We start from the raw sequence: 26584 nt of genomic DNA, 5'->3' as shown, positions 1-26584 counted from the left end.
CAAAAGATTTATCAAATTGAAAACTATGGAAGCTGAAATAAAGTACAAGACCTACAAAAATAAACTATTGAATATTATACGAACAAGTAAGAAAGATTATTACCATGTATTACTAGAGCAGTATAAAAGCAACACACAAGAAATATGGAAAATACTAAATCATGTCATTAAAAATCGCTAAAACAAAATAGATCGTCCAGAATATTTTATAAAAGATAAAAATATTGTTATTGCAAAAAATTCAAACATAGATAATTATTTAAATGAGTATTTTGTTAATGTTGGCAGTAATTTGGCAAAAGAAGCCAAGAAACAAACATGAAATAGATAAGCATATTCCAAAAAAATCCATCCACTATGTGGCTTAATGCGGTTCATTATACAGAAGTATTACATGTTGTTAAAATATTAAAAAATAAAAAAGTTCCCCGACTGCTTCAACATTGATATGCAATTAGTGCAAATATTATAGAATATGTTGTGCAACCTTTCACATACAGTATATATGTAATTTGTCCCACATCCGTCTTAAATTTCTCTTTCAAAAGTTCTTTCGTCGGATAAATATTATCAAAAAATATGAAGTTGAAGTTCCTTGGTTATTGCTGGGACCGCAAATGTCAAATATTTACATCTAATCGCTTTTATATCTTCTAATTTAAAGTCAATTAGAATATATTCACATTTTAATGAAGTAAATAAACAATTATATAGTAATGATATGATATGATATGATATGGCTTATATATGAAACTTGTTGTTGCATTTGTCGTTACAAAAATCAATAACATTATTGAACAGATGCCTCAAAGCTGAGGTGATTTTCGACTGTGGAATTGACGACATTTCAGCTTCACGCCTTCAACGTCCTGGTGGCATCACGACGCCACCGTTCACTCATACAAGCAGTGGAAGGCGGAGTCTGAGGTGATGTCCCAGCACAGGACGTGTCAGGTAACAACTTCCTGTCCTGTCTGTCATGTTGTGCCTATGGATGTGTGTGGCAGGCTGACCTCATCATGAACGTTCTCCTGGTAGCCTTCCGCGAAGATGTTCAGGCGCTGTGTCGGTGAGTATGACCTTTGACCTTTTGGCACCTATCATGTCCCCCGAGCGCCACTTGTCCAGCTACTTCCTGTCGGGCTCGGACGTCAGGAAAGAGGATGACGCTCTACGTGGTTGCCGTCGAAGGTCACACGGAGGTCATACGCTTCCTCGTGCCCAACCCCGCCCTCAGGGACAGGTTCAGAAACACACCTTCTTTTTTGTACATCAGTAGAATATGTTATCAATGACCTGCATGCTGTCACCAACATACACGTTATCAATAACTTGCATATCATGGTGGGTTGCATCACATCATGAATTTAATCACGCAATAAATAAAAATTTTGGTGAAAAAAAATTGGGGGGAATTTTATTTTTATTTTTTTACAAACCCAAAGAATTCGTCAAGAAACGCTGATTAACATTCAATATACGTTCCCATGAAAAACAGGCAGCGGGGCCAAAAAAGTCTGTTGTTAAAGATATACTACATCGAAGGAACTACACAACACAAAAATGTTTTTTTTTCTAGATCAAAAGGATGTAAATAGTTGATGGTGAAGTCTGATTTTAGGAGCAGGAACAAGTTTCAATTGATGTAGAACAGAGGTGGGCAATCTGGGTCCTGGAGGGCCGGAGTCCTGCAGGTTTTGGAGGATTCTCACTTCCAACACGAGCTGATTCCAATCAGCAGGATCGTTATCAGGCTTATGCTGATGAGCTGAGCAGATATCAGCTGTGTTGGAGAAGGGAAACATGCAAAAGCTGCAGGACTCCGAGCCTCCGTGCCCACTTCTGGTCTAGAAGGTCTGTTTTCAAGAAGCTCTCTCACCTCCCCTGCAGCCGCAAGAGGCATGGAGGCACAAACGCCAGGGGGCGCTCCAGCTCATACAGCGGATGCAGGGAACCACGTGACTGACCGCCGCCACTTCCTTACTGACTTTACAAATGGCATCAAAACATTTACGTGCCTTCTTACAATATTTATTGAGGTTTTGGGCTGAGTGCGGGTTCGACTGAAGGTGATTTTCTACAATTTGAGTTGATGATGATTTTGTTTGTGTGTTTGTTTGATTGTGATGCTGCCAGTGAGGGACAAGTTTTGTTTGTTTGTGCTGCTGTCGCCAATCTAATGAGCATTCTGCAACCGGAAGTCACGTGTGTCGATTGGATTAAATGACTTGTGACGTTCATTTTGTCTTGAGGACTTCGTTTGCTCTCGACCTGCACGCGCTCACACTGACACGTGCACACGTGCATGTTGAAATCTTAACATGCGCGTGTGTTTTACCGTTAGATTCATTAAAAGTCACACGGTGACGCGCCCAAAACTCGTTTTTTTCTGTTTGTTTTTGTTTCTTCACTCACTCACTCACACAAACGCACACACATACAAACATGGTCTCTCAGGCGGGGAAGCTAACCCACGGGCCAACAACTCGTACACGGATGAATTGATGAAGTCAAAGTCGTGGAGTGCGTGCGTGCGTGCGTGCGAGCGAGTCAAGTTGCCAAAAACATGCGGAGTCATACAGGAAGTGAGTGGGAAAAAAAGGCTTGCGATGACGCGTCAGATGTGTTGACTGTTGACGGTGAACGTGTTGACATCCAAAACACAAACGTCACCTTTGCCACTCACCTTCACAAGGCTGTGTGACAATGCAAGAATTTACGGTATTTCGTTAGTCACCTGAATTTACAGCCAACATTATTGTACAATTCCAGTGACATGTTCATTGATGTATTGTGTTCAACATAATTCATTTAAAATGATTATAGATAACAAAATTAGGTTTTTCAATCGTAGAAACACTTCCGGACTTTGGAGGGAAATTGCTGGAGAAAGCCAGTTGTGCTTTTAGTGTGAAGGTGTGGAGCGGAAGTGTAAGCGCGCGGCACGTCCAGCTTGTTCTCCCGCCAACACTTTGTTGCGAGGAAGCCACGGGGAGAAAGCAGCAAGCAAAGCGCAACACTTTTCAAACTCTGCAACTTTTCAAAAAGTTTGACGAGCGACAGACGGAGGTCACGTGACAGCGGGGCGCGATGACGGCTTATGACGTCATCTGATCAGACCCTCTCTCGACATCCACCCCCCCTCCCCTCTCTCAGTGAGCGCGAGGTAAGTTCAAACATTCGAGACGCGCGCACGGACGTCCACGTTGATGCCGCGCGCGTGCGTGGCCTGTTTGTCAAGTGAACAGTTGATGCCTTGTCACGTGTCAGTCAAAGGCTCAAAGTCGAGTCTTGTTCGCAAGCTTCGTGTTGTTTTTTTGGCCCTCGACAAGCTGATGAATGGCGGCAGCAGGAAGTGACGTCAAGAAGGTGGCCTGGCTTTTTTTTATTTTAATTTCATGTCAACCTATGGACGTCGGCAGACGTCGGGATGCTGGTTGCCGTGGTTACTACACTCCCGATGTCGCGTGTTGAGGACAAGACAGGACAGGAAGTTGCGTTTGTGTAAAGTTGTTGAATTAACTTGTTGGAAGGAGGAGATTTGATTGTTCCAATCTTTTGCGTGTGAGGTGAGGTGAGGTGAGGTGAGGTGCATGATGGGATCTTTTCAGCGCTCCAGGCCTCGCTTCATGAGTTCTCCGGTTCTGTCCGACCTGACCCGTTTCCATGCTGGACCCAACACGTTGCACGCGTGCAACAGCACCATCTGGAACAGGTACACGCGCGCTTTACAAAACTCGCACCCAGTGTCAAATCAGGAAGTGTGCGTTTCCTGTGTCTCTTTCTACACTTGCTGTGTGTGTGTGTGTGTGTGTGTGTGTGTGTTTCCTGTCCTCGTCAGCAGTTTGACAGGAAGTGGCTGCCGGGTGGCTTCCTGTCACACACATTCACAGGTGGATGTGTGCGCATGCTAACACTAGGAGGCTAACTCACTTGGCTAACCGTAGCAAACATCATCATGGTCATCCAAAATGTGTTAGCTCCTCCTCTTGTGTCATCAGCGTCCAATCAGCAGTGATCAAAGTCTTCAGGGGCGGAGCTCTGCAGTCCAACGAGCTCTACACGTTGAACGAGAACATCAGGTGACGTCATCGCCGTCTAGCCGGCGGCCATGTTTGTAGTCTTGGCCTGACGCATGGCGGCCATGTATGTTGTCCTCCAGGTGGCTGCTAAAGAGCGAGATGGGCTCCTTCGTCACAGATTACTTGCAGGTGCGTCCCCGCCACAGGAAGTGCGGCGGTGTTGACAAGAAGTTGACCTGTTGTGCTTTTGCATCTTCAGAATCGTCTGCTGACGGCCGGCCTGACGGAGATTCTGGAGCGCATCTTCGTCTCCGGTGAGGAGAAGGAGGAGGAGTGGCGATGTCGGCTGTCGCCGTGGTAACCACATGCATGCCCCGCCCCCTGCCCCCAGGTGGAGAGCAGCTGGCGGCGCTGGCCGAGGCCTGGTGGCGCTTCTTCACCGAAACGCTGCCTACCCTTCAGGCCATCTTCTACCCGCTGCAGGTGATGACGTCATCGCACGCTTGCACGCCCCTTCACATGTGTGTGTGCGTGTGTAACTCCGTGCATGTGCGTGCGCGCAGGGTCAGGAGCTGTCCGTCCGCCAGATGGCGCTGTTGGCCTTCCGAGATTTGGTGCTGCTGAAGCTCCCCCTGGAGGAAGATCTGCAAATTGCGGCCGACGTGCCACCCGCCGTCACGCACATGCTGCTGGTGCTGCAGGTCTTCATCATCTTCATCATCATCATCATCATCCTCCTTATTATCGTCAGGATCAATCATGAGCGAATGACGCAATGATGTCGTCCGATAGCTTAATGCTAACATTTGATGTCAAACTCCATAGACAGGCTTACGTAAATTAGCATGAAAAGTGAACGCATGAGTGTGATGTGGCATGCATTTCCGTGCGCGTCCTGCAGGGGGTGCGCGAGTGCGGTGCGGCGTCCAGTTTGCGTTACCGTCATCTGGAGCGCCTGGCGGCCATGGTGGTGTCGCCGTACCTCAGCGATGTCGTCACCGCCGAGCTCCGCCCCTCAGGTGCGTCGCGTAATTGGCGTAGTGGCATTAGCACGCTTGCTAACACTGATGCTAACTATCGTGGCAGGCCACGTTTTGACGAAGAACTCAAAAAGGAGCGAGTGGTCCTTTCCTAAAGAAGTCAAAGAATCCGGTCCTGAATAACGATTAGATGCTAGCTTGCGAAGGGCTCTCAGCCAGTAAGAAGCAGAACTTTATTAAGAAGCGGGACGTGAAAAAACAAACACCTGGAAGCAGGATCTGTAAAAGGGCGGAGTCTTTCGGAGGGAAGCGGACCCTTAACAAGAGGCAGACCTCAATAAGGACCAAACTTGGAGTAAGAAGCAGACCCCCAAAGAGGGATGAACCTCGATAAGGTTGTATTGATTTGGAGCAAAGTCTTGTTGTGTTGTTTTCACCGTAAAAGTCTGGCAGCCGCCGCCAGGAATGTGTTTGGGACACAAATAAACCCAAGAGGAACACAAGCATGAGATTAAGGTCTTAACGCCGCACATGCTTTTTTATTGTCAACACTTCTTGACCACAACTAACAAGTGCAGGCCTTAATTTGGATCTGGTCCTCATCAAGGGTCCTGGTTCTTCTTCAAACCCTCGGCTTTAGTGAAGGGACGATCCGGTCCTGCTTCTTAAAAGATCCTAATCATGATTATTAATTCTTCTTCTTGCGGTCTGTGGACTGTGTTTGAAGGTCTGGACTTTCGTAAAAGTCCATTTTATAGTAAGGGCTCCGTTTTTATTTCGTTTTTTAATTTATTGAGAGCCCTCTTCTCACTTTTACTTGGGTCCTTGTTCTTAATCAAGGTATTACGAGGTTCTGGTTCTTTGTGAGGAATTGGAACTCAGTAAAGTTCAACACCTGATTATTGGGTTAGGGTCTGGTTCTTAGTAAAGCTTCGGTCCTTACTGAGAGTACACTTCACAATGAGGGTCTGGTTCCTTCTAAAGGTCTTGTTCTTGACAAAGATCCGGTTCGTATTGAGAGTTAGAGGTGGCAAATCCAGGTCCAGAAAGTTAATCCCTGCCACAGTTTGACTTTAACCATTGATGCTAGCTAGTCAGATAGCTAGCTCCTTAGCAGGTAACCCTGGGAGCTAGCTAGGGAGCTAGCTAGTTAGCACCTGAGGTTAAAGCCAAACTGCGATACGGTTTTTACTTTCGGGACCTGGATTTGCCACCTCTGTTGAGAGTCCAGTCGTCATTTAGATCCCGGTTCTTTTAACGGGCTTCTGTGTCGACTGATGTTGTTTCTGCTGACTTATGTTTTGTTTTCAGAGTCGCGCAGCGGCGGTCTGCCCTGGTTGCTAGGCGACGGCTCCCAGCCCGACATGTGCTGGTCTCTGGCGCCCCTGGCGGAGCACGAGGGCGAGGCCTACCTGGAGAAGGCGGGCGCCATGCGGCGCCACACGGTGGCCAACGCACATTCCGACGCGCGCCTGCTCACCGGCGGGATGCGGCGCGTGGCTGAGACGGACGATGGCGCCGGTGACCCGGCGCAGCCCATCGCCGCCGCCAGACACTTTGGCAGCCGACCCCACGTCAAGGACACTTAGCGATAGCGGCTAGCACGGGAGGCACGCTCAGACCCGGCAGGAAGTACAAACCGCACGCTTCCTGCTAACGCGCTAACGCAGAGTAGCTAACAGGAAGGACGAAGCTCGAGAACGTGAGACGAGGATGAGAAGATGCAAGAAGATGCATGAGAGTGAAACAAAGATGACAACATGAGGATGAAATGTGAGCATGAAAGATGAGAACATGAAATTGAGCTGGACTCAAATCAAACCTTTTGCACAATAAAACTGAAAAATGTCCTTTATTGTGAAAGAATCTTGACTGGAAGCTTTGGCGCAACCTTGACCTTTGACCTCTGGCTGCAGAGTGACTGCAGCGTAATGGGATTACATTGTAATCCCATTACGCTAATCAGGTGACGGCTGCCGGCGCCTCCGAGTGCTCAGACTGGGAAGCCACTTCCTGATGATGTCATCGTGAGGTGCGGTTGCCACGGCAACTCCTTAGCGTCTTTGTATCCTCCTGTTTCAGCTACTCGGTGTAGTTGACAAGTGTGTCGTTGCCATGGCGACCAGGCCTCGCCGGCGGCCCCTGACGGTCAGCGCGTGTCACAAGCCTTGTGATTGGTCAGCCAGCACGGCAAATGGGCGTCGCACACCTTTCTGGAATGTTTCGTTACCATGACGACTGCATCGTACGTGCGTGCGTGCGTGCGTGAGGAAGCCGAGTTGTTGCTCCAAGCGACGCACTCGGAAGGCCAGATAACATGACGACACCAACGCCAGCACGCTGCGCACACGCACGTGTTTATTGTGGGCGGGGCTTCACATATCATGGAAATCATGTTGCATGTTAACCAACAGGTGATAGTAAATGTTGCATGTGTGTTCTCACAGCAGGATGAAGATTTTGATGAAGACGATGTTGTTGTCCACTTGCGGCTCTTGACAGGTAGGCGGACCTACCGGCAAGGGCAGCGAAGGATGTGTCGGGGGCGTGGCTAGGGGCGGAGTCTCCTAGCAGGTCGGGAAGGGAAGACGAGACGACAGGAAGCGACGGCGTCCTCGTCCACTGGAGAACTTCGGGAAACTCGTCCTGAGTGACGCACACGCAAACGTGCACAAATGCGCGCAGACACGCACGCAAAGGGTGACGCGGATGCGTGACAAAATGGCCGCCACTCCGATACCTTGTTTGCGTTTACCAGCTACAAAAGACGCGCGCTCGTCCAGGAAGGCCTTCGCGATCAAACTCTTGCTGTTCACCTGACAACAACGTGGAAGATGACAACATGATGAGGATACGAGAGGACAACAGTGAGCGCAAGGATGTAAGTTGAGATGGAAGCATGAGGAGGACAAACATGAAGGAATTGAAGCCGACAAGATGGCAAGCGAGCGAGTGCGAGGAGACGGCACGAGCTGATCATGGACGCCATCTTGAGGACGACGTGAGGATGAAAGAAAGGGTGAAGATGAGAAGGTGAGGACGTGCAGTCCCACAACTGGCCTGCAGGTGGGTGCAGATCCTCCTCTTGAAAAAACTCTTTCACATGGTACTGATGAAGCGTTTCTTTGCCGCTTTTATTTCCAACTACACTCAAACCTAGCGAATCATTTCCTCAGTCACGTGGTACATCGGCTTCGCGGGGCTTCAAACGTCACCACGTACGTCATCAACACGCGCATCGAGTTTTTCCTTTGTATTGCTGACACAGCAGAAAAAAACAAGTATGACATTAAAATGGGATACGTTTTATGTTTTAACAAGTGGAGGCAAAGTCAAAGCAATTAAGTGAGTTGAAGTGCAAGTCAGACTTCTCAACTTTAAACTGTCGAAATGATGCCATATTCAACTCGATGACATTTTTTCCTTGCTTGAAACAATTGCAGTCAGACAAGACCAATGAAAATCCATTTGTCAAGATGAGTGTATGTACAAAGTAAACTAGATTTATTTGGACAAAACGGACTTTTAGTTGAACTTGCAATCTTCAACAAAGACAAACGGAAAGTCAGTAGCTCGAGTTAACGTTTTTTGTTTTATTAACAGAAGAAGAAAAAAAAAGAAAGAAGCCGATTTAAACTCCTCGAGGTTGTTTGAAGTTCATGCCGATCGTTTGCTGCGTCACCTGAAGATTGGACAGACCGCCAAAGTCCTGACGTCACAAACACACACAGGTTAGAAGAGGACGACAGGAAGTGCTGTGCGCCAGCGCCAGGGTCTGACAGGAAGTGGCGGTCCCGCAGACACGGGAAAGGCCGGCAACAGTTTGCTGTTCCTGTACTATCGATGGCGAAGGCGAGGGACGCGCCCACGCCACTTTCGATACAGGAAGTGATGCGAGCAAACGAGTTTTTGGACTCACCAGCAGTTTGAGCATCTCTTTGGTGTCGGGGTCCACCTCGATCAGCTCCTGATCCAAAGCGGAAACCTGCGAGCAAGCGCACGCGACAACATGTTAACAACATGCAGACAAACAACCACAACGGTCACGTGACTCGATGGATGTCGGCGAGCGCCAGGGCCTGATCGGAAATGGCGGTCCGGCAGGCACGGGAAAGGCTCGCAACTTGCTCTTCCTGTACTATCGATGGCGCCGACGACGAGCACGCCGGCGTCACTTTCGATACAGGATAACGATCGTGTTTGGGAATCCCAGCATCAACGCAGTCGGTCTAAGAAAAAGTTAGCTTAACATGCTAACCATACTGCAACCTGGCGATTGTTTTGTCAAGTGAAAGTCACAAACGTGAGGCGGAAAGTCACACGTTTGCTTCCCGGGTACGAGCCAATAAGGCTTCACTTTGTCAAAACTCTTTTTGGATCCAAGGTTTCATTTTCATGAAATAAACAAAGGCCAGTGTTGTAAAAGTGCCTCAACAAGCAAGTCGCCAACGACGTGAAGCGATCGCTCGCTGGCCGTCTTCACGCCGTTTCAGACATATACCACATACCGCCGCCATTTTCAAGCGGTTTCGAGAACCGGTTGCATTTTCCAGAAACAAAATCGACATCAACAGTTCACGAGCCTAAAATACTGGCCTCGGATTGGTCTATTGCCGTTTGTTGCATCTGGAAGGGGGCGTATCCCATCTTCATATCAGCAGTAGCAAGCGATGATGTCATGAGATCGGACTCATTGGTGGAAAACATTGCCGACTTGGAAATGTGTATTGCGCCGGCAGAGGCCGAGACGTTCGCCGCCGTTTACGTGCAGCTTCCGTCATCGGAACCAAAACGCAACACAAACCAGGAGCGCTGGCAAACGTCCCACTTGCATTACGATACACTATTTTGTGAGGGAATTGCAAGCGGAGGACGACCCGTCGTGCGCTTTCTGGCTTGTGCTGATGTCAAGCGCGAGAACGCCGCAAAGGTTTTGGCCATGCGAGCGACGACCTCGACTGACCTCAGGCACGTAGTTGTCACGCCGCTCGCGTTCCTCCTCCTGCAGCTTGATGGAGATTCCTCGCACGGGACCTCGCTGGATGCGCTTCATCAGATGCGTCACGTAGCTGGCGTGCAAGCAAAAGCAGCAACAATTTCACCACATTTTTTTGGGGGGGGGGGGCATCGTCCCAATTTGACTTCACAGTAAAAACAACAATCATTGCATTGTCCTGAAAAGGACACTTCACTCATTGAGACATTTTCAGCAGTACGAAGTGAATATTTTGTCCAGAACGAACGAGATCACTTCATTATTTTTCATGTACAATTAATAAAACTAATTTATCCACTTGCTGTCGACTGAAGATGACCTCACCAGAAAACAGGTGATTGGTCGTTACCTACTTCCTCGGCACAAGTGATGTCATCTTCAGTAGACAGCAGTTAGTTTTGACAGGTGTTATTTGTACATGAGAAGCAACGAGATTATCAAATTAATTATGAACAAAATGTCAACTTCTTACTGCTGAAAATGACGACATAAGTCAAGACCCTTTCAAACACGCACACGATGGGTTTTTGTTAGCCCCAAGGACAAGGCGAGTTGCTCACGGGTCTGTTCTAAAAAATAAATAAAAAAGCTCACCAGTGACGGGACACTGTGACTTACTGAGAACAATTTAAACAGAAGAAGTCTGGTAACATTTATTCAAGTTTAAAAGTCCAAATATTCTATTTTGCTTCAGAAATAAAATTGATGGTGTGAAACGGGGGGGAAACAAAAATCTGTTTTTATTGAGCAAAATATTTCAGAAGATCATTTAGAGCTGTAATTTGAAGAGCGCAATATTTCTATTCACGGTTATCACAGCGTCCGGATGTAATATGGGCTCATGCCCACACGCAAGGCGCACTCAAAGAGGAGGTGACGAAGGTCGAAATGTGGGAGAGCGCCAGGGTCCGGCAGGAACGGTCGTCCAGCGGACACGGGAAAGGCTCTCCGCGTGCTCTTCCTGTACTATCAATGACCGGGCGACGTGTCACGCCGAGGTCACTTTCGATACAGGTCGCCGGCGCCGGAGGTCACTTTCGATACAGGTCGCCGGCGCCGGAGGTCAAACTCACCCGGCAATCTTGTTGCGCAGTTTCTTGCTGGGGATGATGGCGATCTCCTCGCACACACGCTTGTTGGTGTGGAAGTCATTGCCCAGCCGGGTGTAATACTTCTCAATGATCACTCGGGCCGCCTTTTTCACCGTCTTGGTCCTGACGCGCCCCTTGACGTCACACACGCATCAACATGTCACAACTCGGTCCAGCAAAAATCGCTGAGTACGTTTGCAATCATTTCATGCAAGAAAGTCACTTTACACTTGCAGGGATCTGCAAGCTGCTGCAGTCTCGTTTCCATGCCTCCCTCCTCCAACCCAGCTCAATCAAATCATCAGTTCGTCAGCAAGCTCTGCAGAAGCTTGATAAAGATCCTGATGAACTGATTCAGGTGCGTTGCAGGAGAGACGCATGGAGAACAGGCTGGATTGAACACAAATTGCAGACACCCACTACATTAATGCCGTGAAGAATACGTTTGGCCGCCGACACAAGTTTGGAGGTCGAATCGTCATTTACATGCGACGAAGGGCTTCGCATGAACGCACATCCGCTTTAAAGCACATACAAGTCAGCAGCTAGCAGCAGCATGCTAAGTGTTAGCAGCAGCATGCTAAGTGTTAGCAGCAGCATGCTAAGTGTTAGCAGCAGCGAATTTAGCTTCGACTTAGCCAGAACTGCTGTGTAGTTGAACCGAGTAGAAGGTTAGAAAAGCGAGCGTGCGTTGTTCCTTTCCATTGCCTTGAAAAAGGGGCGAAAAACGACGCAAGTCGGCGCTTCACTTAGTGTCACTCTGCCGCTCGCGTCCTCCCGCCATTATGTCGCAAATGCAACACCATCCATCGTTAATAAGGCAAAAAATTAATCGCAACGAGTGCGTGAGCGCCACAGATGATTACACTGCGGCGCTTTAACGCGGCTGGATGACAGGATTACTTTGGATGGCTTAACAAAGTACGTGGAAAACACCCACCATGATGGCTCGGCCTGGTAGAAGAGGACGCGTCACTTCCGGTGGGAGTTTATAGCCACAAACGGAAGTTGGGTCAAGAATGAAGCTACTGGCTACGCCACCCTCGGAAGGAGGCCACAATGACAACTACTAATCATTTAAAACAACAACAACAAAACACTGGAAGGCAACGTCCTGGGAAAAATACAGCACCCATGAAATTAAATAGTACAAACGTACATTATATTACACATAAGTAGTGTAGTAATCATAGACTGATGTATAACCGCACATAAATATAATAAACATAAGTACACGTATAATACGCAAAAGTAAATTACACTTATGTATACATTTATTATTAGGAGTTTTACAGCGAAGTAGAGAAGTTGGCAAGGTATGAGAATCAAGTGTTATGATGAACTTGTGATATTTAGGGGGCAGTGTCGCGCAGCAGTGGCAAGTTTGCGTGCGGTTTCCTGTTTTTAAAGTCCGAAGCTGTCACGTGACTGCAAACATGGCTGCCACACTGTCAAGCGACCATTTCGACAATTTGCAGCTTCTGCTCAAGGTTCAACATCCCCAAAATATTGTTTATTAACATCGAATAATCACCAAACTGTTTTGTCCGCTTGATGAGTCAGCTAGCAGCAGTTAGCTTCGATCCTAAAACAGGACCGGTGAGATGAAGCTGCCGTCCTGACGTGTCAGTTGACCTAACGAGACTTTAGTCGATTGCTGAGCCACGACGGATTTATTTCAAAATGATGTTTTTGTAAGAAACGAGACACGTCGTTTAAGGTAGCTTTAAGTAAATGGCATACGTGAGATTTGATGTCACAGGCGAAAAACAAAATCATGTTGCAAGGTCATGTTGTATTCATTATTCACATTGCATTGTGACTTTGTCATGAAATACGAACTAGTGGCAAATGCATCTGTGTTGTTAAAAAAAGAAAGTACATTTGCTTTTCTTTGTCTTTGTTTTTGTTTGCTGTCTGCAGCCACGAGGCTGTTGTCAGTCGCCTTACCTGGAGGTTGCAACCAACAATAGCGCGTGTGTGTTTTCCAGGCCCCGTCCAAAGACTTCGTGAAGGACATGTGCGTGCACGTCGTGCACGTCGCTCCAAGTCCCATTTGGACGGAAAAGGCCGCCACTGCGCTCGCCGTGCCTGAAGCTCAGATTGCACAGGTACTTTCTGGAATCCAACTCACCGACCGACCGCCGGCAGAGACACTTTTGAATCAGCCCAAAAGTGTATTTTCAAATGTTTCCGCCAAAACGCTGACATTTGAACAGAGGGCGGGAAACAAGCACGATTTGGACGGCTTCTATGACGCCTCCAACTTTCAAAGCACGCCGAGCGATTTGCTGTTGGCAAATCATCACAGATGGGGTTTGCTCTTCACGCCATCATCTGCGGCACCTCTCGCGACGCCACGCACACTTTCTGCGCGCAAACGCCACACATTCTCTCGCGGTTTTCCCGCCGACTAGTGAAGCGATATGTTTGCATTAGCACAACATGCAAGTGTTGTTTATGTAATGTGACAAGACGAGAGGAACTTTGATGGCTGACGTTTTTTGGAGCGCAAAAGAGTGGCAGGGACTGAGAATATGACGATCATTCTTACATTGCACATTTAAATAACAGCCCTGGTGTTTTTCCCTTGAGGGAGGATATTTTTGTTGGCATGTTTAAGAAGTTAACAAGAAAGTCTCAATTAAAAAATAAGTGGTTGAAGGCTTTATTTGATTACTTTATTAAGTGTAATCTTTTGCGTGTTCAAATAAATCGGAATTGAGTTCTCATGAAGAAGTTTTCCTTGCAAGGATTTATTAAGAGCTCTTAAGACGCAGGAAAAAAGCTTACATTCGAAAAGTGATGATAAGCTCCCAGTGTGTAGAAAATATGGAAACTCGCAGTGTCTTTATACAAGTAGAAAAAGTTCTCTCCGATAGTGTTTTTAATAAGCAGGCACAAGATACTGACATGCTCATCTCAGCTCCCCACCAGCTCCGGAGAAATGATGTGGACAGGCTTTGACCTTGGACCTTCAGTTTTTACGACCAAATGACTAATGACAAGAGACTCTGACAACTTTTAAAACATAAACATTCTTACCTCAAGAGATGGTGAGGAGTAAGAACAGGTTCAAATGAAGTTCACAAAATCATTATCACATTGTTATTCATTTAACTACACATGGTTATATCACATCTATATACCTATAACTAAATTCAAAAACAGTAAAAAATATCAATTGAGAATGTTAAATGTCAACATTGTCGAATAGGAAAAATGATTTAAAATACCGTAAGATTTCATGAAGCTAGAAAAACTTGGCACCAGTATTTTTACTTGGTATCGATGGATACCAAAATCTCAAGTAACACGCAGCTGAGCTGAAATCCAAAGTGACGCAACAGCGCCATCTACAGGAATATGTTGGTTGTTGCCGTTGCATCAAAAGTGCAATTTGCCAGACGAGCTGGGCGCGAGCCGTCGAGCAACTTCCTTAACGAAAATATGCTTGAACGGAAAGGTGCCGGTGGCTTCGGCGACCGTTCAGTGCGACGGCTCCCTAGTGAGCCGTTATGTGTGTGCGCGTGCGTTTCAGCTGGCCCGCTCACTGCGCGCGCTGTTGGCTCTCGTCGTCTTCCACAACCTGAGCTCGGCCCAGCAGATCGTCCGACTCTTCCCCGACGGCTTCCACGCCAGCCTGAAGAACCTGCTGGCCAAGATCCTGCTGGACAACAGGTCGGCTCCACTGGACACGCCCACCAGCCCGCCTTCGGCCATGTCGTCTTGTTCTGATGATGTCATACGTGTGCTCGGGCTGTGTTTCAGGGAGGCGTGGCGAACGGACGCCGTCGGCGGTCAGAGTGAGTGAACCCAATTCATTGTTTTGCATATGCTGGGCTTTACTTTCTCTGGATTCCTTTTTTTTTCTTTCCAATTCAATTAAAAAATGTATTTCATTCTTTAAAAAAAAAGACACGAAAGAAGGAAAAAAAAAAGCAAATCGGACTGAGATGATTTAGTTTTATGATCCACCTTGAGTTGAAATTATTCCTTTTTGTTGAGTTCTGTATTTTGGTTTGGCAAAAAATATCTGTTCCTCTTCATTTGTACTGACTTTTTGGAATTGGATTTGCATGTTAATTGGCCTTCACACATGATTTGCAGGCGGTTCAACTCCATCAATTCATGACATTTGAAAGTTTGATCAATATTGGATGAGTGACGGTCTCTTGTTTGCGTATTTGTAACGGATGAGGCCTTACAACTCATACCAACATTATCTGTGCATTTAAGATAGGCATGTTTTATTTTTATGTTATTAAATAAGAACAACTTATTTGTATATTAACATGATACAAGTATTAAGAAGTAGAACATGTAAACGACGATATGATGATTGAGTTGTGGGCCTCGCTGCACATCTATTCGCCATTTGCACAAAATATGCCATTTTTTTGGGCTGGTGAATCGATTTGAGAAAAAAAAAAAGCTGCGCTGTTGATGCTAACTGGTTTGATGAGCGCGTGCGTGTGCGTGGCGTGTGCGTGGCGTGCAGCCTCGCTGCCCCAGCTGAAGGCGGTGGACTGGCGTGTGGACGTGGTGAGCAGCTCGGACGCGCTCAGGCGGATGTGCGTGCCCGCCTGTCTGGTCCACTTCGAGGTTTGTTGGCACACCGGACACACACTCACGTGCACACGTATGTACAGCGCGTGCGTGTGTGTCATCGACAGACAGAGGATGTCGTAGGTGAGGATTGCGTTTCCGTGGCGACCGTGGAGCTGAGCCGGGAGAGTCTGGACACCATGTTGGACGGGCTGGGCCGCATCCGAGACCAACTGGCGCTTGTCGCCGGCAAATGATGGCGTCATCGTTCAAAATCACGCCATCGAAATAGGACTTCTCTTCTTTTTTTAAATTTGGCCACTTGTTGCTAGGCAGACTTTATTCTAACTGTTCCGCAAGCCACGCCCACTCGGCTAGCAAATGACAGCCAGACGGTAACAGAAGTCAAACACACACTGCAGAAGCCAATCAGGGCTCTGTATTCAATATCAAAAGAATTCTAGCAATTCATGCATTTGGTGTTGTTTTGTTGTGCTGCTTCTTCTTATTAAAGCGCATTTGTTTGTTTCCTGTTGTTACGCGTCAGCCATGTTGGATGGACTGCTGCCATTTCTCATTTGGGAAAATGTTGCTTTTTTTTCTTTCTTTTGTAAATCATTGAAATGAAAATGTTGCCAACATTTTCCTCAATTAGTTTATAGTGGGCCAAACCAAGCTTGACATTTGAAACCTTTAAATGTTTGTATAAAATGTTGAGTTTTGAAGCTGAAGGGCGGACATTTGTCTGCCAACAAGCGCCGTGATGGCGAACGGAAAAGGCCGAGGGCGCTTTATTGCCATTTGATCCTCAGCCATGAAACTCGACGTGCGCTTTTTGCCGCCATCAACAAATCAAGACTTTTGATGAGGTGCGTGCGTGCGCGCGCGCGCGGGTTTGTGTTCATACTGGCTGGAGGACTGTGAGGCCGTCCAAGTCCACCTGCACGTTGTGGACGCTGAAGTCTCCCAGAGCCTAAAAGAACGCACAAGACGGTCACCATGGCGACGGCCACCATGGCGACGGCCACCATGGCCACGGCCACCATGGCCACGACACCGCCGACGACCCGGCGTGGCTTACCGGCGTGCTTGCGAGGACGCCGGCGACGACGTCCTTCTGGTCGGGCTGGCGCGTGAGCAGGCAGAGGAAGCCGCCGCCCCCGGCGCCCGCCAGGCTCTGACCCAGGACCAGCGGCCTCAGCGCCTCCATCATCACGCGCACCGCCGCCGGCTCGCAGCCCGCCGCCATCCGCTTCTTGTGTTGCCACGAGCGGTCCAGGCAGCGGCCCAACCGCGGCAGACAACCTGTTGGCGCCACACAGACGCACACATTAGTACTCGCGCACGCGCACACGCAATCTGTCAGCGTCTCACCGTGGAGACAAGCCCGGGCGCACTCGTCCCCGTTGGACACGAGCTGCTGAGCGTCGTCAACCATCGCAGGAAGGCGAGCGTACCAGCTGCGCACCACGTCCTGCGCACGGCAACGTTTGTTTTTCGTTAACGGAATAAAAGGAAAACAAAAATGCTTTTTAAAAAACAAAAACTAACAAAGTACATTTTATGTTTACAAAACTAACTATAGCGGAAATGTCCTTGATGAAAATGAATTGAATGCACGAGTCTTTGGGGATGACTTTGCAGAAGAAAATGAAGGTCAGTGAAGAGAGAAAAAAAAAAAGTTTGGCAAGATTTGCAGAATTCAGATTTTAAACTTCTTTTTTTCTCTCTTCACTGGCCATAATCCTCTTCCGTAGATTTTAAATGTGATTTTAAGTCGATTTATTTTGATATCAAGCAGATTAAGGACGTTTGGAAGTGACGTTCTAGCAGCAGCCAATAGGAAAGCACCTTCAGATGACGCCGCTCACATCTTCTTTTAAATATTGCACACAAGTAATACAGCTTTTTTTTTTTTTTTTAACTAATACTGAAACTAAATAAAACTAATAAACACCAAAAGAAGCACCCTGGAAACTAATTAAAACTAGCAAAATGTAAAAAACTAACTCAAATGAAAACTCCCAAACTCTAATAACCCTGGCACACGCACACACGTGTCTGTTGGTCACAAAAGGCTTTCAGTGCGTGCGTGCGTGCGTGCGTGCGTGACCTGCAGCAGGTTGCGAGCCAGTCGTGTCTTGCCGGTGTAGACCAGCAGGAGGCGGCGTTCCAGAGCCTCCACGAAGCCATCGGGCGTTTGCAGACGTTCCACCAGCACCCGCAGCGGCAGACGCGCTTGGGACCGGCCCACCTTAATGCCACCCTCCAGACCGCCCACCTGGTCCTGCCAGCCGCCACCTGCCGAGAGAAGACCAGACGCCGTCGGACGCGAAGGCAGGCGAAGGGCCGCCAGGAGTGAGCGTGGCGGCGCCCACCGGTGGTCAGGACTTGTTCCAGGTGCAGCACGGCGTGGACCAGCGCGTCCTTGGTGTAGGATCGCCCCGTGGCGCCGTAGACCGCCGCCAGCAGCGCCCCCGCCAGGATGCTGCTGGTACCTGCGCGTGGAGAAAGTTACGGCGCCGTCAAGCGACGGGTCCCCGGCGCTTCCCTCTCACCGAGTCCCGAGCCGGTGGGCAGCGCCGACCAGCCGTGAAGCTCCAAACCGCCCCTCCAGCGAGTCGTCAGCTGACGCCCCAAAGGATCCTGGGAGGATGGCGAGGCCACACCGGCGCACACGCACACCGCCTTCAGCAGAGCGCCTGACAAACGCACAGTCGCCAACGTCTCACACACACCTAAGTCCATTTCATATGCACGCAAGCACACCTGGTTACCGTGGCAACAATCTGACCCGACAGGCCCGGTCGCCACGACAACAAGGAGACCCTCGGAAAAGGAAGTGAGTCGGTACCGGGTGCGTTGGGCTGGCAGTAGTCCTTGAGGTGCTCCGTGGTCTCGCACACCGTCTCCGTGGCGACGTCAGAGTCCCGCCCTCCGCTGTGGCTGACCAATCGGAGGAGTGGGCGCCGGATGCGCCGCGCTCGGGCGCCGATAGGTCGCCGGCCGTCAATCTTCACCGCCACGTTGGTCACGCAGCCGCCGCGCTCGAAGGCCAAGGGCGGCGTGTCGCTCCAGCCGCCTGCAACGCAGACGCCGCCTTGGTCACCTCATCGCCGATTGTTTTGTTTTTTTGTATCGATGGTCGTCAGGCGGCTCGTCACCGGCAAAGTCGATTCTGGCGGGACACTCCACTTCATGCCACTGGCCGAGAGGCGGAACGTCCCCCTGGCCGATGGTCACGAACTTCTGCGATGACATCACGGCCCGGCGGAGCAGCACCTGGGCGGCGCCGTCATAGTGCCGCGCCGCCCGCATCAGAAGGTCCGGCCTGTCGAGGAATTGTCACGCAACGCTGACAAATAAACTCCGCCCCCATTCATGGCCAAGGGTGTGGCTGGGTTGCTATAGCTAACATTAAAAGGTTCAACCAAACCAAGCTTGCAAAAGGCCATAAAGGAAATGAGCACGGGTGTGAATGCACACGCATCTTTCTAACCTGCTCAGCCAATCAGCTCGCTGCGCCGCCAGGGCCTTGACTCCGCCCCTCAGATCTCCTTCTTCCAACAGGACGTAAGCGGCGCTCCACTTGTGGTTGGCGGCCGGCCCGCTCCTCAGCCCGCCTCCGCCCGCCGCCTCCGCCCAGCACGTCAGCACGTCGGCGATGCACGACAGGCAGCGGGCGGACACGCCCGGCCGGGCTCCTGACTCCGCCCCCTCGCTGGCTGAAAGCGCAAAAACACCACACGATGGCTCAAATAAGACGCAAACACAAGGGCGGCAAAAATCTGCGGAAAATTCTCCTTGCCGATGATTGCATTGAAACGAATATGAATTGTTATCTTGAGGACAATCCAACCACTAAAAAAGTGTCAAGGTGTTTTGGAGCAATCTACAAGCGGGTCGGGTGCAAAGGTGCCTTTTGTTTTCTCCACTCCTTTCTTGACGATGGCAACGAACAATTGTGCGACAGACGCAGCTCAAACGGGACACTTGATGACGTCCTGCTGCTCAAGTACCAACCGTGGACATCGCCGTCATCACGTGACGTCTGGCCCTGTGGCTCCTCCCCCTGCTCCGCTCCACGTCCAGCTGCGACTGACGGGCGACACTTTCCAATTAATAACAAAAGCAACTGAGAAGAGTGCTAATATCATCGGCAAGAAAATAAGCAAAAATTATTTTGTACATTTTCCCCCGGACTAAAACTAGATTGGATTCAAACGTTCCTTAAGAAACAATAACTGGGACTAAATCAGTCTGCATTTTTGTGGGCTAATGAAGACCAAGACGAAAATGTACTTCACGTCATAAAAACTGGACTAAAATCTATGGACATTTTAGACCAGGAACAAAAAGGAGAGGAAAGTGATATGATTTGGTCAAATCTGGTCTCTGCTAAATTGCTAACGTGTCACGTCTGCGACACGCATTTCAAATCTGCAGCTAGCGACTGCAACGTGCACAAGCAGCCGGTGGACTCGCCGTCAAAGATTGCAAAAAGAAGGACAAGTCGATTATAGTTATAACGTCACATTCATCCTAGAACGTTCTGACAATAAAGTTAACCCGACCGCTAATTAATGCTGGCTAACTTACTAGCATGGAGCCATAGTAGCCACTTGTTGATTGTGTGTCGAGTTGTTTTTCATCAAAAAGGTAAAAGATTTTGTTTTTACAGTTTTATATCTGAAATGTTCAACATTATCTGCTGATAAAAAAAATGCATACCATCATTTTATCAAATTTCAACAAAAATTTTGACAGTTTTCGTTGACTAAAACTAACCCTAAAGTACAATGATGTTTTCTTAAACTAAAATAACGACTAAAATGCTCGATTGACTAACTATGATTGAAAAGCAACACGCATGATTGAATTGAGACTAAATTGGAAAATTGCGAACTAAATGAACACTAAGAGAGTCGACTCACTGGAATCCAGCACGTCCAGCAGCGCCCCCTGCTGTCCGCCCGCCACGGTGGCTCTGAAGCAGGGTAGCAGGCAGACGTCACTTTGTCTTATCAGCACGTCTCGGACCCGCTTCCTGCCCGCCAGGTGCATCAAAGTCTCCCTCCAGTGGAGCTCCGCCTCCTGGTGCGTGAGCGACAGGACCTCCTTCAGGGAAAGTCGCCAAGCCTCCCTCCAACGCCGCACGCAGCCGGCCCCGCCCAGAAGCCAGGCCACGCCCTCCGCCACGCCCACACCGCCCCCTGTGGGGTGCAGGGCCGGGAAGAGACGCGCCTCCAGCAGATAGCGCACTTCTCCCGCCGCCCACAGGTCCTCCGGCCTGACGCGCAATGACGTCACTTCCTGTAGTGCACCCGGAGGACGAAGGTGCGAGAGGGAGGCCCTACCGTATGCCGGTCCTGCTGAAGAAGACCTGCCAAGGCACGTTGACGAAAGACGCGCCTTGGTCATCGCAGCACAGCTGAGGACAAACGTTAGAGGGGACATGAGAAAGGAAATGATGCAACGTGTTGGACAGACGTAAAAAAAGGACACAAATAGGATAGGAAGGAATGGACATAAGATGGGACCTTGAGGCGTAATGGGGGACGTCATTAGATGCAGCGGGACATCATTGGGGACATGTGACATGATAGGACATAATCGGGGCCAGCCATTATGGGACATGTTGGGATGTGATAGGACATGCTAATGGACATAATGGGAAGAACAGGACAGATGAGACGCAAGAGAGGACACTATAGGACAGGGATGGGCGACTGATGGCCCCCAACCACATTCTGAGTGGCCTCTGGACAAATGCTGCCATTTCTTTGACTTCATGTTGCTGTTTAGCACTTTTGTGCCGTCCTCGAATGCTCATTTTCAAGTCAAGCAAAAAAAGGAACAAAATGTCTTTTGTTGCGGCTTCGGATCGTCTGCAGAGCCCGCTTGGAAAAACTCTTCACAACACGTATTTTGTCATCCATCTGGTCAGGAAGTGCCTGGTGTTGCCCCCCCCCGAGTGGCACTGATGACAAATTTGTGGCATTGAAGTAGATTCCTGATATTGTGACGTCAAATGATGGGATGTTGATGAGACATGATGAAAGCCGACAGCTCGCGATGGGACATGACGACAGGTGGCGGGATGAGGTGCGAGCGCGTTGGCGTACCTCCAACTCGTCCAGCGCTCCCATCACGGTGAAGACCTTCAGCTTCAAGTCGCCCAGCTGGATGCGATGTCCCTGAATGATGATGTCATCATCCAGCGACAGTCGTCTGATGTCGGGGGACGCGGACGCCTCCAGGCCGGACAGTAAACAACCCGAGGGGACGTGCAACGGACCCTGGTGGACGGCACGCGCAGGTGATCATGTTGGTGACTGACAGAGCGATAAACTTTTTCAAATGTAGTGATCAAATCGTTCAAACATATTCATCAAATCGTATTTGTAAAATCGTTGGAGCCAAGTCGAAAAACATGGCATTTTTTATGGATCATTATTACACTTGACGATCAAGTCAACACCCCGTGGCATCATGGGAAAATAATAATAATAATCAGCATTTAGCCTCCGTTTTACATTCCAGCAACGTAATCAAGACGTTGGAACGACTTCGGGTTGAAGGACTTCATCAACACGACATAAGGCAATGAAAAGTGTTTCTTCCACACTTGCATCCTTTCCAAAAGCATTTCTCATTTCACAATTTGCTTCCGACGCGCTGCAAAACATTCGCCTGCGAACCTGCAGGTGGCAGTGTTGCACCACGGCCCCGGTCGCCATGGTAACCGCTCCCTCCAGAACGCTGTTGATGACGCGCCCTCCTTCGCTCACGCCGCCGGCCACCTGTAGGGGGCGAGAGCGAGCGCCGGCTGCCGTCAGAGCCTGCCAGGACCTCACGGGAGACACGCCCCTAGATGTCACCTGGATATGAGAGTGGGCGTGTCCCTGGGCGGGCTCACGGGTCAGACGCAGGACGTGCTGCTTCCCGGACACAGTCATGTAGTCATAGCGACCGGCCGGCACGTACGCTGAGGACGGCAAGGAAGAGGATGCGTGAAGGACGCCATGGGTTCGCCGTTGGGCACGCAGCGAAGACGAACCCAGGCTGAGCGCCGTTCCTCGCAGGAGCCGCCACAGCTCCTTCCTGCCGCGCTGCAACATCGGGCTGTGGCTGCCCTGTGGCCCCCATGCCCGAGCGCCGCCCACAAACTCGTCCTCCGTCTGATCCGTGCACAAACACTTCAGCACGTCCAGGAACAAAGACAGCTACAAAAAAACACACGCATGCACGCTCATTTTTTGCCGCCATCTTGTGTGTGGCATCCTGGTGGCAAACAATTGCAACTTTGGCTTCCTTCTGCCCATTCGCAAACAAAACACATTGTGTCGAGTCGCTTTCTTTACTTTGATTGTCATTTTGTTGTTGTGATTGTTTGCTGTAAATAAAGATGAAATCATTTGGAGAGAAAAATAAAAGAAAACAATTGTGCTTTGCTGCCATCTTGTACTGAAGAAAGTCATTTGGACAACATTTGAGCTTCAACTCCAGACAGTTGCAACCCTTTTCTGGGCGCGGGGCATGGCAATAGCCGCTGAGGCCACTCCCACCAAGAGCATCGGGTTGTCGCCATGAGGACCAACCTGGAGGGGCGGAGCTCCGGAGTCCAGGCCCAGATAGGTGCAGCCGTCCAGAGGAGGCGTCACGTGCGTCTGCAGAAGTTTCTCGGCCACCTTCCGGCTGAAGAACACCGGACCCGACACCTGCGTGCGCACACGCTCACGTTCAAGTGCACACCTCACATCACGCAAATGTTAGTCTGTTGTTCCGCACCAGAGGCACTTTCCCATCATGCATCAGCGCTTGGCGGATGTGCTCCGGGCTTCCCTTGTAGATGATGTCCCGGACGTCACCCTGGAACAACAAACGCACACAAACTGTCAGTCATCCACATCAGGGGTGCGCGCGTCCGCGCTTCGACAGCCTCCATCCAGCCTGTTTCCCATGTCTCCCTCCTCCGACACACCCCGATCAAATGATCGGCTCATCATGAGAAGAACGGTCCTGATGATTTGATCGAGACAGACACGAAAACATCGCTCATCAATCAAGTTCCGTCTCACCTTTCCGTCACTCAAGTAGACGCCGTGATGGACGGCGTACGACACGTCACCAGGGAACGCCACGGCACGAACGCCGGAAAAGCCGTCCCACGACAACCCTAGCGACACACGCCAGCACGGTGTCACCGGTGCAAACCAACGTTCAAGCGTGCCCAGCGTCTTTTCCTCACCAAAGTCCGCGGGGATGCTGAACATCATGTCCGTGCTGCACACCCAAACGCCAGGAGGGGATCCCGGACAAACCTGGGGGGACCACAGCAGCAAAGTCACGCACGCACGCACGACACACGCACGACACATGCACGCACGCACGCACGCACACACGCACGACACACGCACGCACGCACGCACCTGTTGAGTGAGGCGGTCGAGCAGCACGTCCAGGCAGCAGACGGGCGCCTGAACGGCGAGGGCGGGATCCTCCACGGGCAGCCACGAGAAGGCTCGGCTGCACGAGCTCCACGGGAAGTCGCGACCCTGCGGACGTCAGCGACCGACGTCAGCGACCGACGTCAGCGACCGACGTCAGCGACCGACGGCAGCGACCGACGGAAGCGACCGACGGAAGCGACCGACGGCAGCGACCGACGGCAGCGACCGACGGCAGCGACCGACGGCAGCGACCGACGGCAGCGACCGACGGCAGTTGTGTTTAAAGCAGCCAACACTCATTGGCTTTTGTTCTACGAGTGGAATCATGAAAAGCGCGGTCACTGTTACCGAGCGCGTGCCATAATAACGTCCCATTCTTGGTCTTTCACTTCCTGTTCCAATTTGCTCTCAAAGTGCCGGATTAAGTGGCACCCAAATTTTGACCACACCATTCGGCATTTTGACAGCAAAAGGGAGCATGAAACAAGCCACAAATAAACAGTGTCGTGTTCTAGAAGGTGTGGCATCACAATGATGACGAGACCAGTCAAGATGGCGCTGCACGGGCTAAGTCATTCTTTTCATATTTAATGAGCTTCAACTTTTTTGTTCAGGTCCTCATTGACGTGCGCACTCACGCATTGCAGGACAAGAAATGTTCAGCGCTGTCAGGAAGTCCAAATGTCGAGCGGAGGTCAAACTGACCGTGTGGAGCACCAGGATGCGAGCGTCATCCAAAACGTCGGCCGTCACCACCTGAGGGAGCGCAACAGGACGTCACATGATTTACGGGAGGCTCATGTGACGTGTGCCCGTGAGTGTGTATGAGTGCTTGTGACCTTATGCGTGTGCGTGTGCACACGAATGTACAGCAGAGGTCACCAACCTTTTTGACAACTACTTCTTGGGCAGTGGTGTCAAAGTCCGGTCCTCGAGGGCCTGAGTCCTGCATGTTTTAGAGGTTTCCCCATGCTCAACACTGCTGATTCCCATCAAGGCTCATCATTATCCTGATCACTGAATCAGGTGTGTTGAAGTAGAGAAACCTCAAAAACATGCAGGACTCACGCCCCGGAGAACCGGATTTTGACACACGTGTTCTTGGGTAATGAGTTTGATACACACTTCTGAAATAAGACATTTGCTCAAATGACTCTTGTTTTCTATAAATGTGGGTCAGTGTTGACATTCTTAAATGTGCACATCTACAACGTTCCAAGAAAATCACCATGTCCCATCACTGTTGAGCTCTTTTTTTCCACATTGGTGACCCCTGATTCAGTGTATGCGTAAGTATTTGTGCGTGCACGCAAGCACACTCACAGTGTGTCCCGCCCGGCTGCTCAGGTGTTCCGCCGCCACCAGGAGCGCGTTGAGGGTGGCCCCCCCGCTGCCCAGCGGTTCCTGGCGGTCCTGCACCGTCAGCAGCATCGTACTGGCGCACACGCGCCCGCCGCGCTGACGCAACTCCAACTCTGGAAAAACAAACACAAACTCGTCACAAGTTGCAAACTACAACATCAGCGGGGCGAACAACGGACTGGTCGCCGGTCCCTGTCAGGGAACGTGCAGACAAACGCATTCAATTTAAAAGCATTGGTGACAGAGGTGGGCATGGAGGGCCGGAGTCCTGCAGGTTTTGCATGTTGCCCTTCTCCAACACAGCTGATATCTGATCAACTCATCAGCATAATTTATTTAGCATTTATATATTTATTTTATTTATTTTAATTATCTCTCTATTCTGTTGTTTTTCTTACTGTAAACTACTGCTGCACTTCTTATTTAATTTTGATTTTATCTCTTTCTATTCTGTTGTTTTTTCCTTACTGTAAACTGCAGCTGGACGGAGTCCAGGAAAAAGTTCCCCACAGGGAAAATAAAAGTATATCGTATCGTATCGTATCGTATAAGCCTGATAACGATCCTGTTGATTGGAATCAGAAACCTCCAAAACCTGCAGGACTCCGGCCCTCCAGGACCCAGATTGCCCACCTCTGATTTATGAGACGCTCCTATTTGCAAGCGATGAGTGCGAGTTGGGGCCCCAACAGGCGGCCAGGTGTACTGCACCTCTGTGGAACGCGTAGACGCTGTCTTTGTGCTGGCAGGTGAGGACCACCACGGTCCAGCTGAAGGTGGACATCGTTGGCCTCTTCAAATCCCGCCTTAAAAACGACAGGTCATCTGGAATGAACAAGTTACCGTTTAGAGTTTTCACCGTTTTCCCAGCTCGACTGTATGGAAGAGAGCTAGCTAGGCTAAGAATAGCGCATGGACCAAGTGGCCAACAGACCAATGACACGATAAAAGAAAAGAAAAGAAAAGAAAAGAAAAGAAAAGAAAGAAGCCTGACTTGCCGTTATATTCTTCTATAGCGCCGATACATCATAGTTAGTCGCCACGTACCTGAACAGAGTAAAAAGTGACGATAAACCAATCTCGGTTGTTCATGTTGAAATCTCAACGGGTGGATTTTGAACCACTCTGACTT

At 49.6% G+C, this 26584-nt stretch overlaps 4 protein-coding genes and 3 non-coding genes across 23 annotated transcripts; 2 read left to right on the top strand and 5 right to left on the bottom strand.

Moving 5' to 3' along the window:
• Nucleotides 1-2909: 2909 nt before the first annotated feature.
• LOC144054063 (proline-rich protein 5-like) lies at nt 2910-6852 on the top strand. Of its 7 annotated transcripts, none has more exons than XM_077569127.1 (9): nt 2910-3166; nt 3570-3715; nt 4002-4082; nt 4163-4211; nt 4282-4336; nt 4414-4505; nt 4586-4723; nt 4924-5041; nt 6314-6852. In XM_077569127.1, the coding sequence occupies exons 2-9, from the start codon at nt 3594-3596 to the stop codon at nt 6589-6591; spliced, it is 933 nt and encodes a 310-aa protein (XP_077425253.1). In that variant the 5' UTR covers nt 2910-3166; nt 3570-3593; the 3' UTR covers nt 6592-6852. The 7 variants fall into 7 exon arrangements, with proteins under 7 accessions (XP_077425253.1, XP_077425254.1, XP_077425256.1 ...); XM_077569128.1 differs by lacking the exon at nt 2910-3166 and adding an exon at nt 3175-3493; XM_077569130.1 differs by lacking the exon at nt 2910-3166 and adding an exon at nt 3845-3893 and having other exon boundaries at nt 3175-3715.
• Nucleotides 6853-8575: 1723 nt separating this feature from the next.
• Nucleotides 8576-12188, bottom strand: LOC144054070 (small ribosomal subunit protein eS17). 2 transcript variants are annotated; one of them, XM_077569146.1, is made up of 5 exons: nt 12030-12188; nt 11072-11223; nt 9966-10071; nt 8922-8987; nt 8576-8711 (listed from the first exon to the last, which is right to left on the bottom strand). In XM_077569146.1, the coding sequence occupies exons 1-5, from the start codon at nt 12030-12032 to the stop codon at nt 8634-8636; spliced, it is 405 nt and encodes a 134-aa protein (XP_077425272.1). In that variant the 5' UTR covers nt 12033-12188; the 3' UTR covers nt 8576-8633. The 2 variants fall into 2 exon arrangements, with proteins under 2 accessions (XP_077425272.1, XP_077425270.1); XM_077569144.1 differs by lacking the exon at nt 12030-12188 and adding an exon at nt 11510-11611.
• Nucleotides 8759-8889, bottom strand: LOC144054356 (small nucleolar RNA SNORA71). Its single transcript, XR_013294661.1, has one exon. It is a non-coding gene; the product is annotated as a small nucleolar RNA SNORA71 (small nucleolar RNA).
• LOC144054355 (small nucleolar RNA SNORA71) lies at nt 9063-9190 on the bottom strand. The gene has a single exon (XR_013294660.1). It is a non-coding gene; the product is annotated as a small nucleolar RNA SNORA71 (small nucleolar RNA).
• LOC144054354 (small nucleolar RNA SNORA71) lies at nt 10888-11014 on the bottom strand. Its single transcript, XR_013294659.1, has one exon. It is a non-coding gene; the product is annotated as a small nucleolar RNA SNORA71 (small nucleolar RNA).
• Nucleotides 12189-12485: 297 nt separating the features above from the next.
• Nucleotides 12486-16165, top strand: commd9 (COMM domain containing 9). Of its 4 annotated transcripts, XM_077569140.1 has the most exons (6): nt 12486-12579; nt 13081-13200; nt 14631-14770; nt 14861-14895; nt 15591-15694; nt 15766-16165. In XM_077569140.1, exons 1-6 carry the CDS (start codon nt 12526-12528, stop codon nt 15892-15894), a joined length of 582 nt encoding a protein of 193 aa, XP_077425266.1. In that variant the 5' UTR covers nt 12486-12525; the 3' UTR covers nt 15895-16165. The 4 variants fall into 4 exon arrangements, with proteins under 4 accessions (XP_077425266.1, XP_077425263.1, XP_077425264.1 ...); XM_077569137.1 differs by having other exon boundaries at nt 14631-14895; XM_077569138.1 differs by having other exon boundaries at nt 12539-12688; nt 14631-14895.
• On the bottom strand, nt 15960-26580 carry fcsk (fucose kinase). Of its 7 annotated transcripts, XM_077569098.1 has the most exons (25): nt 26451-26574; nt 26164-26277; nt 25414-25565; nt 24796-24846; nt 24070-24195; nt 23889-23961; nt 23719-23816; nt 23429-23509; nt 23239-23358; nt 22698-22863; nt 22519-22625; nt 22339-22440; nt 21763-21936; nt 20995-21068; nt 20572-20927; nt 19661-19735; nt 19137-19362; nt 18802-18968; nt 18492-18719; nt 18196-18339; nt 18016-18135; nt 17751-17938; nt 17012-17111; nt 16719-16942; nt 15960-16610 (listed from the first exon to the last, which is right to left on the bottom strand). In XM_077569098.1, exons 2-25 carry the CDS (start codon nt 26234-26236, stop codon nt 16539-16541), a joined length of 3297 nt encoding a protein of 1098 aa, XP_077425224.1. In that variant the 5' UTR covers nt 26237-26277; nt 26451-26574; the 3' UTR covers nt 15960-16538. The 7 variants fall into 7 exon arrangements, 6 of the variants coding, with proteins under 6 accessions (XP_077425224.1, XP_077425221.1, XP_077425220.1 ...); XM_077569095.1 differs by having other exon boundaries at nt 22519-22863; XM_077569094.1 differs by lacking the exon at nt 17012-17111 and having other exon boundaries at nt 17751-18135.
• Nucleotides 26581-26584: the final 4 nt, after the last annotated feature.

Source organism: Vanacampus margaritifer, chromosome 6 (assembly GCF_051991255.1).
Source record: "Vanacampus margaritifer isolate UIUO_Vmar chromosome 6, RoL_Vmar_1.0, whole genome shotgun sequence".
Taxonomy (NCBI): domain Eukaryota; kingdom Metazoa; phylum Chordata; class Actinopteri; order Syngnathiformes; family Syngnathidae; genus Vanacampus; species Vanacampus margaritifer.
Note: the sequence above shows the minus strand (reverse complement) of the source record. Positions and strands in the feature narration are given on the sequence as shown.

Bases quoted from the DNA above. Each gene is read 5' to 3' on its own strand.
- LOC144054063 (XM_077569127.1), top strand. From the start codon at position 3,594: ATGATGGGATCTTTTCAGCGCTCCAGGCCTCGCTTCATGAGTTCTCCG. The intron at 4,083-4,162 runs GTGACGTCATCG...GTTGTCCTCCAG, and splicing joins ACGTTGAACGAGAACATCAG to GTGGCTGCTAAAGAGCGAGA. The intron at 4,506-4,585 runs GTGATGACGTCA...GCGTGCGCGCAG, and splicing joins CCATCTTCTACCCGCTGCAG to GGTCAGGAGCTGTCCGTCCG.
- LOC144054070 (XM_077569144.1), bottom strand. From the start codon at position 11,596: ATGCGAAGCCCTTCGTCGCATGTAAATGACGATTCGACCTCCAAACTT. The intron at 11,224-11,509 runs GTGGGTGTCTGC...TGTGACGTCAAG, and splicing joins TTCTTCACGGCATTAATGTA to GGGCGCGTCAGGACCAAGAC. The intron at 8,988-9,965 runs GTCAGTCGAGGT...GCTTGCTCGCAG, and splicing joins GTGACAACTACGTGCCTGAG to GTTTCCGCTTTGGATCAGGA.
- commd9 (XM_077569137.1), top strand. From the start codon at position 12,526: ATGGCTGCCACACTGTCAAGCGACCATTTCGACAATTTGCAGCTTCTG. The intron at 14,896-15,590 runs GTGAGTGAACCC...CGTGGCGTGCAG, and splicing joins GGACGCCGTCGGCGGTCAGA to CCTCGCTGCCCCAGCTGAAG. The intron at 15,695-15,765 runs GTTTGTTGGCAC...TGTCATCGACAG, and splicing joins CCTGTCTGGTCCACTTCGAG to ACAGAGGATGTCGTAGGTGA.
- fcsk (XM_077569093.1), bottom strand. From the start codon at position 26,236: ATGTCCACCTTCAGCTGGACCGTGGTGGTCCTCACCTGCCAGCACAAA. The intron at 23,817-23,888 runs GTGAGGAAAAGA...GTGTGTCGCTAG, and splicing joins CAGCATCCCCGCGGACTTTG to GGTTGTCGTGGGACGGCTTT. The intron at 23,510-23,718 runs GTGAGACGGAAC...TTGTTGTTCCAG, and splicing joins TCTACTTGAGTGACGGAAAG to GGTGACGTCCGGGACATCAT.